The 19,674-nt window shown below is 42.1% G+C and overlaps 1 protein-coding gene across 4 annotated transcripts in view; it reads left to right on the top strand.

Annotated features, from left to right (window-relative positions):
* Positions 1–19,674, top strand: part of Arhgap26 (Rho GTPase activating protein 26) — a 411,283-nt gene that overhangs the window by 243,330 nt on the left and 148,279 nt on the right. For all 4 annotated transcript variants that reach the window (XM_075968780.1, XM_075968779.1, XM_075968783.1 and 1 more), the window contains exons 13-14: positions 2,996–3,061; positions 6,393–6,467. In XM_075968780.1, coding sequence (XP_075824895.1) covers positions 2,996–3,061; positions 6,393–6,467 — 141 coding nt within the window. The remainder of the gene's footprint in view (positions 1–2,995; positions 3,062–6,392; positions 6,468–19,674) is intronic.

Here is a 19,674-nt window from a genome sequence, read left to right as displayed (position 1 = left end):
TACCTTACCCGGTGTTGTTCTTATTGTCCTACTGTAGTAAAACATTTCTGATTCACCTACCTCCCCCTCCTGGAGTTTGTATTGGTGCAGCAACCCGAAGCCGCACCACTGTCAGATCCCCTCCCAGGTTTGCCCTGAGATGCACCAAGCTGACTGAACATTTGCCCACCTGTCCTGTTTGCACATATTCTCACAGTGCTTCTACAAAGTGGAGTTGTCGGACCCTGGCCCTTTCCTTTCTCAAAAAAGGAGAGACCAGAGCGTGGCTTTAACGGTTGTGATGAAAGTTAGAATTGTGGCACCTTTCTGACTTGGGAAGTCAGACTGTGTCTTCTGTGTGCACTTTGCCAACATCAATTATACCACATCGGTGTTGGCCTGCTGATGTAAACCTGAACCCAGGGAACTTGAGGCTAAGGGAGGATGAGAAGCCAAGTTTTAACTTCATCCCAGGATGCTGAGTCTGGGAGCTACAGATCCTACATCAACTCATTGCTAGTCAAATTAACGGAATGATGCAAACCTAGTAGATATTTAATGAGAGATTATTTCTGGAGATTATAAGGATACAGAAATTGCAAATAAATCCCTGACCTTTTCTGAGCCTTGGCTCAGTGAATGGGCTGAATCACCTGCTTGAGGGGATTAAGGACAGCCGCTTCCATCTGGCGGGCTACTTTCTCAATCATTGGCAAACTCTGCTCCATGGTGATAGTGTTTCAGACCTTTTAGTGGGAATTCACTTTGCAGACTAGATCTCGATTGCTTAATTAGGAACCCAGTGGGCAAAAGTAAGAACCAATATTCTGCTTATGTATACAGTGGGGTCCCTGCCACATTAGTGATACCTAGTCCAAAGTTAAATAATATGTAGTTGTTAATTATTAATAACACCGTCATGATGTCAGCAGGAACCTCAAGTTGATGAGAATAGATATCAAACTCTGTGTGTGTGTCTGTCCCTGCACGTGTGTTAAGGAAAGAGAGAGGACCAAGAGAAGATGGAAAAATGCAGTAAAGTGGTGATGCAGAAACTTGTATCACTTCTAGTTTAGAGAGCTAGAACAATGGTTTCTGAAGTGTATTTCCTGAATTCTTGGGAGTCTTGTTTATAAAACTAGGTAGGTAAGACAGTACGCAACTGTAATAAACTAGGCTTAGCAGAGTTAACCCGAGCTCCCGTTTGGCTCCACAGCTTGGAAATGCTATGTACATTTAACAACTAAGCTATACTGATTAAATACAGCGTTACCTGTAGGTAACTGTAAGACATTTTTCTTTAACATCAGTATTACGAGGATTTACTTGCTTTTAACAAATGAGGGAAATTGCGCCAGCATAGGGAAAGCTAATCTGAACATTGAATTTGTGTGTATTGGGTGGGGGGGGTGTCTTTGACATTTTCAAAAACATTATAGTTAATGTAAGTTGGTAAGTTGGTAGAATTTATTTTTTTCTGGATATATCTGGAAAGTTCCATTGTATTTTCTTTCTTCCATGTGCCACTTGCCTAGAAATGACTTTCACTTCCTACTTGACCTGATAGGTTATCTAAGCACTGGGGCCTTCTCAGTTGCCAAGTTCTTTCCAATTTTCCAAAACGTTTGTTGTTTTTGAGGTAAGGAAGTAGTTTTTGTCCAAGATGAAGTTCTCCTATGTTTAAAAGAAAATTGTGTTCACAAGCCTGTCCTTAAAACATCCACGTTCAGACCCTGTCTCCACAGCTCTCAGCAGTCAGTGCACAATGGCAGTTCTTTCCCCAGACTTCTAACTCCTTATCTTTGGAAAGATACTTTGAAGCGCTTCCCCAAAAACAAAGTAAAGGCTTCCGGTGACTACAGAATAACAGTTACAAATACTTTGGAAAATTCCTTAAGCAGAGAAAGATAATTCCCTGCCTGATGCTACATTCCCAGTGGCTGTGTTCTGAGTACTTCATGTAAGAATGAGGATTATCCCTTGCACAGGAAAAGATGCCTAGTGTCCTTAGTCACCTGATGCAGAACAAAACCACAGCAAGGAAACTCTGATACCACTGGGATGGCTATGATGAAAAGAACGGTAGTGAATGCCAACAGGGATGTCCAAGGAGATCAAAATGATTCATTCATACAAGCTATGCGCACGGTATGGCTGATCACCAAAGCTTGGGTTGAGGTTCTGTGGATGGCTGGGCTCCTTATTGTTACAGTTTCCCTAGGGGAACATTGTTCCTGTGGGTTGTTTCATTTTCTGAGTGGCGCTGGTAGGTGTTGGAAGAGATGGAGGACCCTTTGCCCCTGCTGTTGGGCTATGAAGAGGGGCTCTACTGTTTCTGGGGCTCAGGTAGCGTCTTTGTCCTCAGCCCTTTCAATGTTCAGCTGGGTTATCTTTCTTTCCTTCATTTGCCCCTTGATTTCCCACTTTTCTAGTCAGCAGAACAGAATTATACTTTAATCCAAAGTCATATTTACAACAGTTTGCTGATCTGGCCCCCGGAGCAAGTCTCCACACGTTAACTTGGCAACTTGAGTCATATTTCACTTTTCCAAGCCTCAGTTTTTTTTCATCTGTAACACAGAGCTAATAATACTATCATTCCAGGTGATTTGCTGGAGTTACAAAACATACTCTAGGTAAAGCACTTAACTGGTTTGTTTAAAGCATTTCATGTTTGCTTTATGGAGCAGACTGCAAGCAGTTCTTCCTGTGGCTCCAACTGGAGGTGTCTGCCACCTTGTGCTGCCATTTCTCGTTAGACACTGAGACTAGTGCCAAAGTTACTGTGAGAACTAAGATAATACACGCGGAACACTAACATGTATGTGGCATGTGGTAGGACCTCTATCAGTGCCACCCGATTTTAAACTGTTATTCTACTTTTACTTATTTGTCCTCACATAGGGAAGGGGTGAGAGCCTGTGGCCACACCATGTGGGTGGCTTCCAGTGTGTAAACCTTGCAGTGAGTTGGTTTGCACAAGCAAGGCCTGACTGCACTTCTCTTGTTCTTTTAGCCGCACAGTTGGACAGCATCGGCTTCAGCATAATAAGGAAATGCATCCATGCGGTGGAAACCAGAGGTAAAGTAGTCTAACAGACGGCGTTGTTCTCATGGAAGGGGGGCAGCAGACATGCTACCTGCTGCTTCTCATTTTAAGGAACTCATTAACCCTCCTGGTGCCACTGTGGCTGTTTCTACAGGTCACATTGGCCTGAAGCAGGGGTTGTCCACCCATTTCACGTCATCTTTGTCTCTGGTTGATCATGAAAATGTCTTACATGTATCCAAATAGAATTCTTAGGCATATGGAAAACCGTTCTAAAACTCAGTTATTATTAAAACAATTGAAAATATAGCTGCAACAGACTCGTGAGATGCTTCTGCATTAACAAGTTATTTAGTAACTTATAGTGGTGGGTATCATAACTGGCATACTCTGGAAGTTGCAATATTGTAAGCCTTCTTGACCATTGTAAGAAGTTAGGAAAGTATCTGTGATTATGTACTGTGTTGCGGGTACTGTGAATACCACTGTGATTTGTTGTCTCCATTCATAAGGGAAGGAAGTGTGCAAAGTCAGCAATAGTGAAAACAAAGGCTGCTTTCCCATCCAGTTCATAGATCCCTGGACTCTCCAGGGATTCGCTTAGCATCTGTGGACCCCAAGTGAAGGATCTTGGTCTGCAGACCTTGACCGGAGAACCATCGAGGACAGAGAAGGAAGGGATAGCTGCCTACTCCTCATTGACATTTCCCAGGCCTACAGGGAGGGCATTGAGATGGGGAGGCTGGTTCGCTGCAGTCTCTTACAAGCCAGGGCATTGTAGAGTTTTAAGTGCCCTGGTCCTTTGTAGCTCTGAGGAAAGCTGTTAGCCTTCTCTCCACTGACACTGATCAGAACCATTGTCAGAGATTGAGTCTCTTTATTCTTCAGCCTTCTACCTTCTTGCTCTTTTTATTGGTTTGAAAGAAATTCTGTCTTTTAAAGCAGAATTGTAACCTTACTAAGTGGGGAAATAGCAAGGGAGAGTGATACACACACAGACGCACACACACACACACACACACGGATAGGGGCTGGGAGTAATAAAACTTCTTGAGTTCTTGTGCTTACGTGTCCTATAGGTTTCTCTTTCCAAAGAAGTTACGTTAGCATATAGAATCAGGGTTTTGCTTTTGTTTTTAATGTTTATTTCTGCTTGATCCCCTTCAGCAAAATACTAAGACAGGTTGGTAATAGTACACAGGATATACTAGAAAATGTCATGTAGACATAATTGGAAATTAAACTTGGAAAATAAGGATGTTGGCCATGTTGAACCAAAAGAATGTTTATACAATGATGCGGTTAAAATACAAAATCAGAAACCAATCAAATGCCTCAAAATTTGGTTAAATCAAGGGTGGTTCACTTGTGCAGTAAAATATTGTGAATGACTAAAAATAGAAATATGCTTTTTAGGGGTGAGGAGTGGGTCTGGAGGGACTGGTAGGTGAGCGGGGTTAGGGCATGATGTGAAATTCCCAAAGACTCAATAAAGAATTATGTTCGAAACAAAAAGGAAATAGGTTTCATAATAACCCATATTTAGTGCATTAAATGGAAAATACAATTTACAAACAAGCCTGCCTGCTTGAGCCCGTCCTGTGGTGCCCACCCAGAGGGCATCCTCTACACAGGTCTCAATGTGACGCTGGTGGCTCTCTGCTTTCTTTTACTTTCTTCTTTTGATTTTCTATTTGCCTTAGCTATAATCTATATGTTTCTAATGAGCTTATATGTCTAAGGTAATTTTAAAGAGTTTATGTTTGCTTTTCATTTTAAAGGAGAAAGATGCAACCTGTGTGTTAGTCTGTAATCCTACTGCCTGTTCAGAGGGCTGAGAGATTAGAGAGTTGGGAGTTACAGACCAGCCTGGGTTATAGAGTGAGACACTAACTCAGAAAAGACATAAATAAGGAAAGGAGAGATGAACAGGAGAACAGTTGTGATTAATAAAGGCAGAATCATACATATAAGCAAGTGTACTTGCTTAAGGCGGGCTGTGTGCTCATCCATTTTTAGCCCCCAAGCCAAGAAGGAAGCCTAGTCACTTAAAATTCTTGTCAGAGTCTGGTATCCCTCTAACCCAGCAGCTTGAAAGCCTCGTATGCACCATAAGAAGTTAAGAATATGCCGGGTGGTGGTGGTGCATGCCTTTAATCCCATCTCTTGGGAGGCAGAGGCAGGTGGATTTTGAGTTTGAGGCCAGCCTGGTGTACAAGAACTATTTCCAGAACAGGCTCCAAAGTTACAGAGAAACCCTGTCTCAAAAAACAAACGAACAAAGAAGTTAGGATTATGATATATACTTAAGAATCCATAGAAGATACTAAGAGAAGTGACATGAACTAACTTTCACATTAACTAGTTCGCAAGGGAACTGGAGAGGAATGCCCTAGTTTCTGAACAGTTCTAGATATGATGGGCCGGGGACAGCAAGAGAAAAGCCATTTTTAATCACTTGGTCTAAATGATCTGTTGGAGCTGAGAAGACAGAGTGTCAGTAAAGCATGAAGTCTTAAGTTTGATCCCCAGCCCTCTCTCCTTTCCACAGAAGATCCCTGGGGCTCACTGGCCATCCAGTGAACCTGAGTTGATGAGTTCTAGGTCAGTGAGAGACCCTGTTTCGAAGGAGGTGGATGACATTTCCAAGGATGAAATCCGAGGTTGTCCTTTGGCTGCCGTGTGCATGTGCATGCATGTAGACCCACACACATGACCAGGCACAGACATTCGTATACATTCACACATGCATGCAAATTGCCTTCTTTTCTAAGTGCTACAGTGGTATAGCCCATGCATTTTAGTGAACAAAAGTTCTGTAGTTTGAAATTCTATCTTTGTTTAAGTATTTCAAAATAAACACCTTTGCTCTGTGATGAATTTTCTGATTTCTCAGTCTGAACTAGTATTCCCTAAGATGGAAAATGTCTCCACATTTCAGTATTTTTATGTTGTGTATAAAAATAGAAAGTTATTTATCTTCTGTGAGTGATTTTTTTTAACGTCGTGTCATTTTGAATTTTTAAATGTAAGAATTGGTTAACTATGATGCTTTATAATAATGTATTTTGCACCTTGAAGAGTCTTTATCTACTGCCTTTGGCAAGGGAGGGGGAAGTATCTTTCCTGCTGATGACCGAGCTAAGGTGAGGCCTGGAGTGTGCAGCACATCGGTGAACCCTAGACAGCTGCGCCAAATCCCACTCCTTTGCTAAGAGCTGAGCTGAGTGACAGGGAACTTTAATTACAGCAGCTTTTAGAAGGACAGAGAAAATGAAGAAAAAGCAGAAGAGCATTTGGCCTTGTTGGCCTGACTCGTGTTCCAGTGTTCATTTAATTAAATCATCATCTTTTCTCCTCTCAGGGATCAACGAGCAAGGACTCTACCGAATCGTGGGGGTCAACTCCAGGGTGCAGAAGTTGCTGAGTGTCTTGATGGGTGAGTACTGCAGGGACTTTGCCAGGCAGGTTTTTTGGGCAGCCTACTCCAAGATTTTCAGCTTCCTAGGTAGCCTCTGGGGTAGGAATCAGGATACGCTGATACCCAGAAATTTGTCTTGCTTGCTAGTGGTGGCTGTGGGCATTAGCAGAAGAGGTTCAGAGTGGGCCTTTGCAAGGTTAAAATGAAATGGCAGAACTGAACACCACACCCAGTCTTCAGACTCAGCACCCCAGTCCAAGTGCTGCTTGGTCATTCATGTGACTGCCACACCCTACACTGTCTTTAATAGCTCATGACTCCTTCTGCCCTCTTTTGAGGCAGGTATTCAATAGGACACACCCAATGCCCAAGAAAGGACATCTTTCAAGCCTGGATGATCTCGGGGCCTCATGTGCCTCAGACTGAGGGTGTCGTGTAACTCTCAGATAAAATGTTTGTGTATGCAGATAAAACTCATGATTCCCTTTGCTTCTAGACTTCAAGCCGTCACTTGAAGCAGTAGAGGCTCCTCTGTCCCTGGCCGATGTATAAATAGAAAGCCACCACCTCCAAATGTGCAGTGTTTGAATCAAAATCCATGAGCCAAAGTTGCCTAGGCTGCAGATATCCTGTATTTTTAGCTATGCAGCCAGCTTCAGTGAGTCACATGGATCTAAATGGCAAACAGATCAAATTTCATAGATCTGTGGCTGTTGTCCATGTCCACAAAAACCTGAGCCTGGTACTTGTGAAGATTAACTCTCACTCAGGCCTCTAACTTGGTGTTAGAGGCACGGGCCTTTCTTTTGTGTTTGTCCCTTCTTTTGTCCTTCCAGCGTCTGAAAATAGCCTTTATATGTGCAAAATTCTATTCCTTTATATGGGCCAGAGGGAGCCACTCACTGCTGTGCTTAAAAACTTCACAGTGTTATGACTTACACCGAGACCTGCTGTTTGAAACCATGGTATCTGGGAGGCAAATCTACACTTAGTTTTCACTTTTCAGTTCAGATTTGGGATACAGTTAGTTCATTATTATTATTATTATTATTATTATTATTATTATTATTATTATTATATAATTGCAAGATACACATGCATTGTACAAAAACAACAGTAATGGATCTTTCGTATCCTTTCCCCAATTCTCTCCAATGATAGCATCATACCAGGCTGCATTTCAGTACCATAACCAAGATACTGGCATTTCTATAGTCAAAATGCAGATCACTTCCACCCCTCCCCTCATAATGGCCTTATGATACCCCTTTATATCTACTCTTTGCCTCACCCCCTCACACAGTCCCTAACCATGGTGACCAGAAGTCTATTCTTTTTTTCCTTTTAATTTGTGGCCTTGAAATTACTTGTTATATAAATAGATTAATGAAATATTTAAGTTTTCATGATTGAGTCTCTTTTTTGTGAGCCTAATTATTTCCAGATTTGCCCAGCTTATCTGTATCATTACGTGTTCATTTCTTTTAACTACTGAGTCATATTCCCTTAAATGCATACCATGGTTTAGGCCTCCATTGGCTACAAGTCTTCTGGGTGGTTTCCACTTTTGGCTCTAATGAGTAAAGCTGCTATAGATATTTTAATAGAGAATTTTTGTGAAAGTGTATGCTTGTTCTCGGAGGATAAGTGCCCAAGAGTGATCTTGTTGGGCCAAATGTTGATATGGCTTAATTTTGAGAAATGCCAATATAAGGGAGAATTAAGAGTTTAATAGATGTAAACACCTAGTTGTGTATTATGTAGCAACTACTGTGACCTGGATCTGGAGGTGAAATAGAGAAGAAAAAAGAAGAAGAATTTGGACTGAGCAAATACGAACTATAGCATGCCAGAGCCTGTTGATGTTGTGTGATTATTCTTTAATATCTGAGAGAGCTACTTGAGGCTGGAAGAGGCAGTTAGCGCCGAACAGCTAAGGAGGTCTTTTCTAAGTCCTATGCTGAGGAGTTGAGGAACTTTTCTTTTTAATTTCTCAAATGAAGTAATGTTCTATTAAAAGTTCTAAGTGGTATATGCATCATGGCAAGAGTCAAGAATGATTCAGAATAGTTCACAGAAAAAAGGGATTTTCTTAGGTAGCTAGACCAACTTTGGTGCCATCCTCATTCTGAGCCCTTTCCCTTCTTTCTTCTAGTTTCTCATTATCTGTGTCCTCTGTTGGCCTCAGCTTTGGCTTTGCTCTCTCTGGGAGTGTCCTCCATAGACTCAGGCATTGCAGTCCTTGGAGCTTGCATCATTCAGAAGAGTGTCTTTCGGGTGACAATTTTGGCAGAAGGCCACAGAGAGGACTTTGATTGGCTAATGTGGGCCATTCACATGATAAACTTTTCATTTTGGAGCCAATCCCATTATCCTCAACAGATGGACATAAATGAGCTTATGTCTGTGTCTGGGCTTGCGGGTAGAGATGATGTTAGGTTCATGAACCTACTATGGACTGAGTGGTATCATTGGTGAGAAAACGGAGGGATGCTTTCCTGAAGTAATGATTGCTGCTGAATTAATGAAATGCTTTTGACACAACGGTAGCAAGATTAGATTCTTGCATTAGGTAAACGTGACAGGATGTGGAGCATGTGTGTAATCACGGAAGAGCTCTGGAAGATGGCAATGGGTGAGGCAGAGATATCTCATCTAGGGCTAGACCAAAGACCTGGGGCTCAGTATCCAATACTGTATATAGAGACCAACAAGATGAGGCTTCAAACAGACTTCAAAGATGATGATGTGAGGCGACACTATTGAGAAGAATCTCAGTGTTTTAGAAGACTGCCAGTCTGAAGTGATCCTCGTTGGGCAGAAGAGATGCTCTAGAGGCTCTCAGCAGCCCCCTCACATGGTGCTGGTCTTGCTGTCTTCCTTAGCTGACCTAGGTATAGAGGAAAGTAATCGTGACCATCTTAAGAATGTTGTGAAAGGTTAATAACTACTGACTGACAGTCACAAGGCCAGCTGCCCCTGCCAGGAAAACATTCCAGATAAACCGGAATCTAAACGATCCCTCCAGTGGTAAAGCTGACCAGATGTAACATGTAACCCAATGCCGAGAATGGGACCCGCCAGTCTCCCTGTCCGTCAGTGGAATCTTGTACTCTTGCAATCGTTGGGCCAGTGCACTGGGTCCAAGTCTGTCTCCCTTTATATTCGGTTCTGGGTTCTGCTCCTGGTCTGGGCTAGCCAATGGTCTAGAATAAATCTGCGCGCAGCTGCAAACCTTTCAGGGCTCAGTGTGAACTACACGCACACTCTCCTCTGGTCTCGCCTACATGCAGATACAATATAAGATTGCTTCTGCTTGTCCCAAGGCTCTCCTAAGTGGACTTGTGTGTTTTCGTTACTATGAATATGGCTTAGGAGTAAAACCTAAGTAAGACCCTGACGTTGAACACTAGTTCTTTTCCTGTATTCTTAATTTGTTGGAGGACTTTAGGTGGGATGGGAAACGTAGGTGGTGAGAATCTCTTTGCTTTACGATTAGGGCTCCTTAAGAGAGCTCGTTAGTGTTCCTCACAGCCCCAGCAGTATCCAATGCACTTTATGTTGGTGTCCTGCCAGGAGCCACCCTGGTTACTTCCTCCTAGCCACAAAGGTCAGTAGTCTTGGGCAGTGAAAAAGACACAGGGAGACTCTCAGATTTCCTGAAACAGAATATACGTACTCTTCCCACCCCCAGACTAAGAAGTGAGGATAAATGTTTACAAATTCTTTTACACATACACACATATGTGCACGCATACACCAGCTACATTCTTTCTCATTACTTTTCTGTCTGTTCTTTCCATTTCATATATTTTTTAAGTCAAGCTAAATTGTGTGGGGGTGGGCAAGGGGAACTTGTGGGAGTCACTATGTCCCAGGTGGGAACTCAGGTTGCCAGACTTGGACACAAGTGCGGTACACTGAGCCATCATACTGACCACCCACCCTGTTCTGCATATTTTAAAGAATTCTTTTCTCTGGTTAAACATTATGAGTCGTCATTGGCAAAAAGCATAGAGAAGAAAAAAAGGGCCTTCAGACCAGAGAGGGCCTTTATTGACTGTTTTATTGATGAGACCTCTCAATCATAGCTTCTTTTAGACCAGATACACTAGTGTGTAGTGAGAGAGTGAGTATAGCATACTGTATTACTATGTTTACAGCACCGGGCACACAGCGCATGTTCTAGGGCAGTGCTTCTCAACAGTCCTAATGTGGCAGCCCTTTAGTACAGTTCCTCATGTTGTGATCCCCATAAAATTATTTTCGTTGCTTCAAAACTACAATTTCTGCCACAGTTATGACGTATAATGTAAATATCTGTGTTCTCTGATGGTCTTGGGTGACCCCCGTGAAAGGGTGATTCTACACCCCCAACAACCAGGGCTTGTGACCCACAGGTTGAGAACCACTGTCCTGGGGTTTTAACAGACTGTATTCACACAGCACTCTAGGGTCTGTTCTCCAGGTTAAGTCCTCCTGTGGCATTGCTCCTGCAGGTGCACTGAGTTCCTTGTCATTCTAGGAAGACTCAGGGTGTCCTGTGAGGAGAGGTAGCCGAGGTGAAGAGCATGCGCTTTGGAAGCAGACAAGCTGTGTATCTTTTTCACTTCAGACAAATGATTTCCATGGCCCATTCTTCTGTCTCCTGCTCCATGTGATAGTCTGGCCTACATACAAATAGAATGATGATCCGGAAAGGTGCAGGAGCATTGCTGATCGAGAGCCTGCACACGTTAAGAAATGCTCTCATGTCTTATTTCCTTACAGTTTACTCATCAATGTGGAGTTGCTGGGCCAAGCGGTATATATGGCTTCAGCTTCTTATCTGAGTTGGCAGGTCACTGTCAGTCAGCCTAAGGAGAGGGACCTGTCTTCCACAACAACCATGCTCTATAGCACTTGTTTTTCATGTAAATAATGCGTGTTAAAGTCTTATTTCCATCTTATTTAAGTTTGCATTCTTTAGTTGTGGATTAAGTTGGGCATTTTGAGCATGTCTATTGGTGCTGACAGAAGTCACTTACCTGCTTTAATTCTTAGCATTATTTTTCTAATTTGTGTTTTAACTTTTTAATGTAGATTTTAGATTTGGAAACTGTATTACTAGCATGTTTATCCTAATTTTCATGTCCTAAGTTTTTTTTCCCTTTTTCATTTTGTCCTACATTTTACATTTTTGCTAACCCAGTATCTCATTCCTTATCTTTGATGAGAATTATACTTCAACAAACTCACCTATTTCTAGGATTATAAAAAAATTGTCTTTCTTAAAATTCATTCGGGAATACAGTTCAAAAAGTACTTGCTTCCAAGTCTGATGACCTGAGGCTAATCCCCAGAACATACATGATAGAGGGAATCAACTCCCACACGTTGTCTTCTAAACTCTATACATGTTCAAAAGCACTCATGCATGTGTGCATGTGCACACACACACACACATACAAACACATCTTCCAAAAGAAATAAATGAATTAATGAATGGAAGTAAAATTGTTTTAAATACATCTTGTTATACTCAAATAAAGTGCAAGCTCTCCTTTTCCTCAAATATGTGTACTCTTGTTGTTAACTACATAATGAGAACTCTTCCCCTCTCAACCGACTACTGTCATCATCACATGGGATCACCTCTAACACTTACTGGGTCCACAGGGAGCTTTTAGAGGTGATTTTCTAGAGAACAGATTGCTTTTCAGTTTGTTGCTCTGGAAACCTGAGTCTCAGGAATACGTGGTCTTGCAGGGTTCGCTGCTCGCCTTATTCTTGGTGTTGTCGGGAAGTCTTCAGGCTTTCAGGCTTGCCCCTCAAACCCACGCCCCTCGTTTAATCTGCTGTGAATTGCTGTTGTGTTCTTGTCATCAGCAACATAATTTTGTTATCGAGTTTTCAGTGTCTTCACTGGCACACTTTGCTCTGTGGTTTGCTCCTTCAGCCGTCACCTGTACCATTTCGCTTTGGTGGCTCATTTTACGGTATCCACTTTTTTATGAATTTCATTGACATGAAACAGTAGATGTTTCCCGATGCTTTGCTGTCTGTATTCTATACCAGCATACATAGGCCTTTCCAGGTTTAAAGCTCTTTGCTGTTGACTTCACTCTGAACAGATTCTCCTCGGTCTGCAGTCACCTTCCTAAATCCTATTTCAGCGCCACCCTCTTCTATGGCATTGAAAAGCTGTTGTACAAGATACCAACCAATTTGCAGTCAGTCATAAATCTTCTGTTTTGAGTGACTCTATAGTCCTGGTCCCACTTTTTGCTTAAGATCTTGGAAGAACTGGCGTATGTATAACTGTTAACCCCAAGGCTATGGGTCTTCTCTTTTTCCCTTGCCTCATTTTTGTGTTTGTTTTTGTTTTATGAATGGGTTTCTAATGTAGCTAGGTGGATGTAGACTCACGACAAGCACACACATACACACTATGTATGAAGATGAGCTTGAAGGGCTGCTCCCTTGGCCTCCACCCCTGAGTTGTGATTCCACGTATCACCACCACATCTGACTGCTTTTCTCCTGAATCCATTCTCATGTTTTAAAGGTCTTCCTGTGGCATTGCTGCCCAGCCTTACTTCACTGCCTAGGTTCTGTTCTCAGGGCTGTTGTGGGGCTGCAGAAAGCAGCCTCCCTTCCAGATGTGTGGGAAAGGAGTGTGTCCTGACTTCCTGCCCCAGGATGACATGCTAGGCCATCACCTACAACATGGTGTTCTCAAAGGTTTTCTTTGGGTCTTTACATGAGCCCTACCTCTGGCAACAGGAGATTGTTAACTAAAAGGTTATTTTGCTGTACTACTCAGGCTTCAGGCCCCTTTAGCCTTTGTGTCTTTGTAATGTTTCATTATGATGGCAAAGAAATGCAAGTTCAGCATTGCTGTATTTCTCCTGCTATGCGGTAACTTCCCTCTGGGTTAAGATTTTACAGAGGGCACAGGGGAGGTATTAAACAGCAGGGCTTTAAGTCACCAGATTATAGGCAGTGTTCTTCCCTGCCCATCTCCAGCCTTGAACTTGCCTTCTCCATCCCTCTGGAACCTTGAAGGTCTGCATTCCTTTCTTCTGTGTCATTATCCCACACACATTTTCACACACTGAGGACTGCTTTCTGTAGAGTTTCCACAAGGACCAGGCAGTTCTTTCTTTACCATGACTTCTGAGACCTGAAGCTTACCTCATAATGAGTGGAAACATCTCAGACTGAAGACTGCATCCAAGAAAAAGTAGGGGAATAGAGAGAACTCAACCCCAGCCTCCCCCAGTGAAGGGAACAGACAGACGATGACAGGCTCCTTGGATAGGGGTGCTTCTGGGAAACAGACAAGAGGTCAGGGGTCATGATCCTGAGTTCTCAGAGAGGAGATCACCTGTCACCATCCTTGCCTGTTAGTATGCTGCAAGCTCTAAGGCAGAGACCCCAGACAGTAAGTGCTTTGGGGTCTCAAAACACAAGTGGTTGAAGGTGCTTTGGGTTCTTAGACATGACTTATAGGAAGTAGCTAAGGATTTTAAGTTTTGTGACTTTTGTAATGAGAAAGCAGAATAACCAACTTTGCTTCTCAAATTACCAAATATTAAATCTAGCCACGGGGGAATGGCACATGGGCTAAGTGAGGTCCGATCAATATACACAGGGGTAGAAGATGCGTTTCCCGCGGAGATGTGATAGAGAACATGAAAGGCCCACGAAGAGTTTAGTAAAAGACAGTTTATAGACAACAAAACACGACTTGCTTTTAGAGGAAGGCTGGGTGGTGTCTTTGAAGATGTAGATCAGTACAACAAGCACAGGAGCCCAGAATCAGGGCCAGCACATACTTGGATCCTGGATGAAGGTGTCGGGATAATTAACTGAGATAGGAGTCTTTAAAACAAGTACTGTAGTAAATCTGACATCCATATGAGGGAAGATGAAATGATATCTCATCTGACACCACACATGAAAAGTATCTTAAAATGCATCCTAAGAGTTGGCAATGTAAACCCAACAGAAAGCAGAGGGAAAAAAAAAGTGACTCCTTAACTAGAATACAGGAAAGAACCATTAAAGGAAAATATGTTACGTTGAACTGCATTTAAATACAAAGGTTTCCATCCAAAAGAGAAATTATTCATGGTGGACCTACTGGTGCACCCGATAACCTCAGTTGTTTGGGGGGCTGAGGCGGTAAGATGACATGTTCAAGGCCAGAATGGACTACAGAGTAAGTTCAAGGCTGGTTTGGGCAACTTAGTATGACTATGTTTCAAGATAAAAACAACTGCAAGAAAGAGTGGAGATTTACTCAGTGGTATATTCTTGCCCAACATGCATGATGACTAAAATTTAGCCCATGGTTCTACAGAAAAATTTTTTGAAAAGAAAGTTGTAGATCAGAAGAAAGTATCTATTAAAATGTGTATATAGTCATTGACTTGTATCTAGAATATATTTTCAAAGATCTTGGTTCTTAAAACAACCATCTAATTATTAAAATAGACAAAAACATTGGAAAGAACAGTTGAGTAAGGAAAATACACAAAGAGCAAATACCATATATAAAGATGACCCACGCCATCAAGTGCATGAAAAGACATCTGACATCATCAGTCAATAGTGCTGCAACTTGAGAAGTGATATCCTGCTGGGATATCTACAGCTAACGTGACGGACAGAGTCCTGATGAGAGGAGGGGAAGCAGCCAGAGCTGTCACAGTCTGAAAATGGCCCCCAACATTGGAAGACAATTTGACCATTTCATCTAAAGGAAAACATTCTTCATCATTTGTTCTGTTCTTAGAGATTTTAATATAGTCCTGCTTGATGACGCAGCATTTCCCTAAGAGATGAAAATGCACTCCACATAAAGCCTCTGCGTAAATGTTTCTAGTAGCTTTATTCATAGCAGCCACAACTGGAACGCACCCAGATGTCCATCATCTAGGGAATGAATAAACAGATTATGGTGTACCCAGAACACTAGATAGGACTTACTAATAAAAGGATTAAACTACTGTACATGTAACAGCGTGGCTGGATTTCAGAAGCATTATGCCATGTGAGGATATTGCCAGTGGGTGGAAGAGGAGTGAATATAATAGAGCATCAGGAGTTCTGGGCTGATGGAGTCCTGCGCTGCGGTGGTAGCTACTTAACTATCTGTGAATTTCAGCATGTGGAGCCGCGCGGTTATAGAACAGTTAAGGAATACCTCAGTAACATCCACTTTAAACATGCACAGAAGAGTGTTCTGTATTTGTCCTTGTCTTTCTTGACAAAAAGCAAATTAAAACAATAAGATACAAAGACCTCAACATAAAACCAACCACACTGAACCTCATAGAAAAGAAAGTGGGAAGTACACCTGAACGCATTGGCACAGGAGACCACTTCCTAAATATAACCCCAGTAGTACAGACACTGAGAGAATAATAATAATAATTAATAAATGGGACCTCCTGAAACTGAAAACTTTCTGTAAATCAAAGGACACGGTCAACAAGACAAAACAACAGCCTACAGAATGGGAAAAGATCTTCACTAACCCAACATCAGACAGAGGTCTCATCTCCAAAATATACAAAGAACTCAGGAAATTGGTCATCAAAAGAAGAAATAATCCAATAAAACTGGAGTACAGACCTAAACAGAGAACTCTCAACAGAGGAATCTAAAATGGCTGAAAGACATCTAAGGAAATACTCAACATCCTTACAATCGGGAATGTGAATCAAAACAACTCTGAGATTCTATCTTATACCTGTAAGAATGGCCGAGATCAAAAACACTGATGACAACTTATGCTGGAGAGGTTGTGGGGTAAAGGGAACACTCCTGCATTGCTTGTGGGAGTGCAAACTGGTACAACCCCTTTGGATATCAGTATGAGGATTTTTCAGAAACTTAGGAAAAAACCTTCCTCAGGACCCAGCAATACTTCTTTTGAGTATATATCCAAAGGATGCCCAATCATACCACAAGGACATGTGTTCAACTATGTTCATAACAGCATTGTTTGTCATAGCCAGAACCTGGAAACAACGTAAATGCCCCTTGACCGAAGAATGGATGAAGAAAGTGTGTTACGTTTACACAACGAAGTATTAGACGACAGAAAAAAATAATGACATCTTGAAATTTGTGGGTAAATGGATGGATCTAGAAAACATCATATTGATTGAGGTAACCCAGACACAGAAAAACAAATATCATATGTACTCACTCTTAAGTGGCTTTTAGACATATAGCAGAGAAAACCAGCCTACAATTTACAATCCCAGAAAACCTAGACAACAAAAAGGACCCTAAGAGAGACATACATGGATCTAATCTACATGGGAAGTAGAAAAAGACAAGATCTCCTGAGTAAATTGGGAGCATGGGAACCATGGAAGAGGATAGAAGGGGAGGGTAGAGGAAGGGAGAGGAGCAGAGAAAAAATGTATAGCTCAATGAAATCAATAAAAATTTTTAAAAAGAGAATGATATAACTTAAAATGAAAAGAAAAAATGTTTTTGCTTGATGAAGACTGAAGCTCAACTTCATGTTGTTATGAGGTATGAGAAGTAGTAACTCACGCTAAAACCTCTGAAGATGGGGCTCGAGTGATGTGTTCAGACACTAAGACATGTAGTTTTTGATCCAGAAACTCCACTTTTAGGAATTGTTCGTTTATGTTTGTGTTCATCTTAGTGACAAGGGTACAACCACAATTTCCTTTAAAAGAGGGCTTTCAGTCCAGAGTGGTATGTATGGAAAGTGAAGCGCTCGGAAGTTCACGTATTCACGTGTGGATGTGGGGTAGTTGTAGGAAATTGTCAAATGGAAACCGCACTGCAAAAGTGACGTGTGTCATGTGCTTCCATTTCTGTTTTGTGGAGCTGAGGATCAAACCCTGGGCTTTCCTTGTGTGAAAAAGATCGTTTATTTTCTGAAAAGAAACATGTCCACATATTTATATATTTATATATGCATAGACTGGGAGAGTTGATCCCGTACAAAAAGTGATATGATATGCCTGTACCATAGAAAAGATTTATTGTTTAATGTATGTATATGTTTCCAATTTTTTTTTTGTTGTTGTGTGTGTATATGTGTGCTGCATGTGAGTATCTGCATATGCGTTTCAGTATATGCCCTTGCATGTGTGGACATAGGCGAGCAGTTCACGTTGGGTTTCTTCATCTATCACTTTACATCTTATTTTTGAGACAGAGCCTCTCTTCTGAACCTGCGAGTCACTGATTCCATGGATTCCACTAGGCTGCCTGGTCAGTGGACTCCTATTTCTGCTCCCCAGCACATTACAGCCTCATGCCTTCTTGCGTACATTTTTATATAGGTACCAGAGATATAAACTCAAGTCCCTATGCTTGTATATCAAGTACCTTAACCATTAATTCATCTCCCAAACCTTCATTGAGTTCCTTTCACTGTTAGTGTACCAAGTGGTTTTCAGAATCTGATTCGGTGCGACCTAGGACGGCTTCCCGTTAGAAACACCGCTTCCGCTCTGTGTCCTCTGATTTTCTGAATTCCTATGGTAGTGGGTGAAAGAGCGGACCTAGTCCCTGCTCATCAACCACGTGCCCTCTTCAACACTGTGCTGCTGTCTCAGTGTGTGCTTGTCTCCCTAAGCTCTGCTTCGGTTGAGGAGCAGTGTGGGGAGAAATGCTCAGAGTTCTGCAGACTTTGAAGGTGAATGCCACCAGGAAACGTCCATTAAGCAAAAAGAGCCTCAGGAAGGAGGTGTAGCATCAGGCCACTCTTTCTGAACTTGGGTGGTTGTATTCAATTTAGTTTGGATATTAAATGGATTAAAATGGACACATTCACGTTATGAACTTTGTCTCATCAGTGCTATAAAAAACTTTTCAGCCGGACTGTAATTTGACTCTCCTCCCTGTAATGTTATGCAATACTCCTATGGTTACAGAGCCCGGAAAAGTGGAAGCTAATGATTAGTTTGCTAAATGTGGTTCATGGAACAGTTCACGACTCTCAGACCTTCCAACTGCTGCTGCTGTCGTTTCGCGGTCCCTTTTCTGGGGTAGAAGTTGCATTGTTCCTCAGAAAAATGTACAGTAACATTTGTCTTGAACCCAAAAACCAAGAAGTGTCACAGTGCTAAGACGCTTTGGGCACAGAGGGGAGGAAGATCATGCTAAGCACAGTGCCTGGATGCATAGGCTTCTGCAGTCTGGTGTCTGTCTGTCTGCAGGAGGAAAACAGGAAGCTTCAGATGACAAAGAAGGAAAAGAATTGAAGTCTCAGAGATCATTTGTGGGATTTGTCAGTCTATGAAAATGGTCCTTCCTTGTTTCTGTCATGCTTAAAGAAAATCATATTGCCCATGGTCATGTGTGAACATCGCACAAGCATCTTGCCTTCAGGAGTGGCAAAGTTTGTAAGCTAATGTCCTTCTCTACTTTGTCTGTAAATCTATGTTAGAGGAACACCTGCGCAGTAGGGAACAGCTAGAGTTGTGCTCTCTCTTGGGAATTACAGGTTAAATTCTTGAGCATTTTTGAGTATTTGACCTGATCCCACTAGAACCAACGTGGGCTCTTTCTCAGCAAGCGGAAAAGTGTGTCTGGTGACTCATCTCCTTTTCCAGTGGACATGCACTTAGTCCCGTAGGCAGAAGCTCTTGTTTGGAGATCAGTCTTGGGAACTATTGAGAAAGAGGTAGTCCACTTTCAGTCTCTGTTTACCTGACATGCCATTTAAATATCAGACTGGAAAACCAGATATAAACCATGGTGTGACTTTTTATTACTCTTTCCAAAAGTGGGGCACATGAACTCGGGACAACCAACTAAAGGCACACTGCCTCTCTGGTGTCCTTGTGACTAGCTCAGGAATGGCCCAAGATCCGAGCCCTTCCAGCCACTTTGAACTTAAGGACTTTTCCAAGAGATAAAGGGTGGAGTGTGCTGACTTGTTTAATTAAAAAGTTTTGCCTAGGTTCAAGTGCTGAACCTGTCTTCCACACTGCACAGTCTCTCTTTTGTGACTTGGTTTTGAAACCTTCTCTGAGGGTCTACATGTTGGCACTTGGCACTTAAATAACCTTTCACTAGCAAGCACATCAAACAGTAGCTTGTCTCCTAGAGAAGTCACTTTGTGGTGAGGAGAGTGGGGTGAGGCAGGTTCCACAACATCCCTGAATCTGTTTTCAATACTCTGGGTTGTACCTTTGAGCTGTCTGTCCAGTTTTCACTTCCCAACTCAAGAAGGAGT

The sequence above is a fragment of the Microtus pennsylvanicus genome, chromosome 4 (genome assembly GCF_037038515.1).
Source record: "Microtus pennsylvanicus isolate mMicPen1 chromosome 4, mMicPen1.hap1, whole genome shotgun sequence".
NCBI lineage: Eukaryota > Metazoa > Chordata > Mammalia > Rodentia > Cricetidae > Microtus > Microtus pennsylvanicus.
The sequence above is the reverse complement of the archived record's forward strand: the minus strand, read 5'-3'. Positions and strand labels throughout refer to the sequence as shown.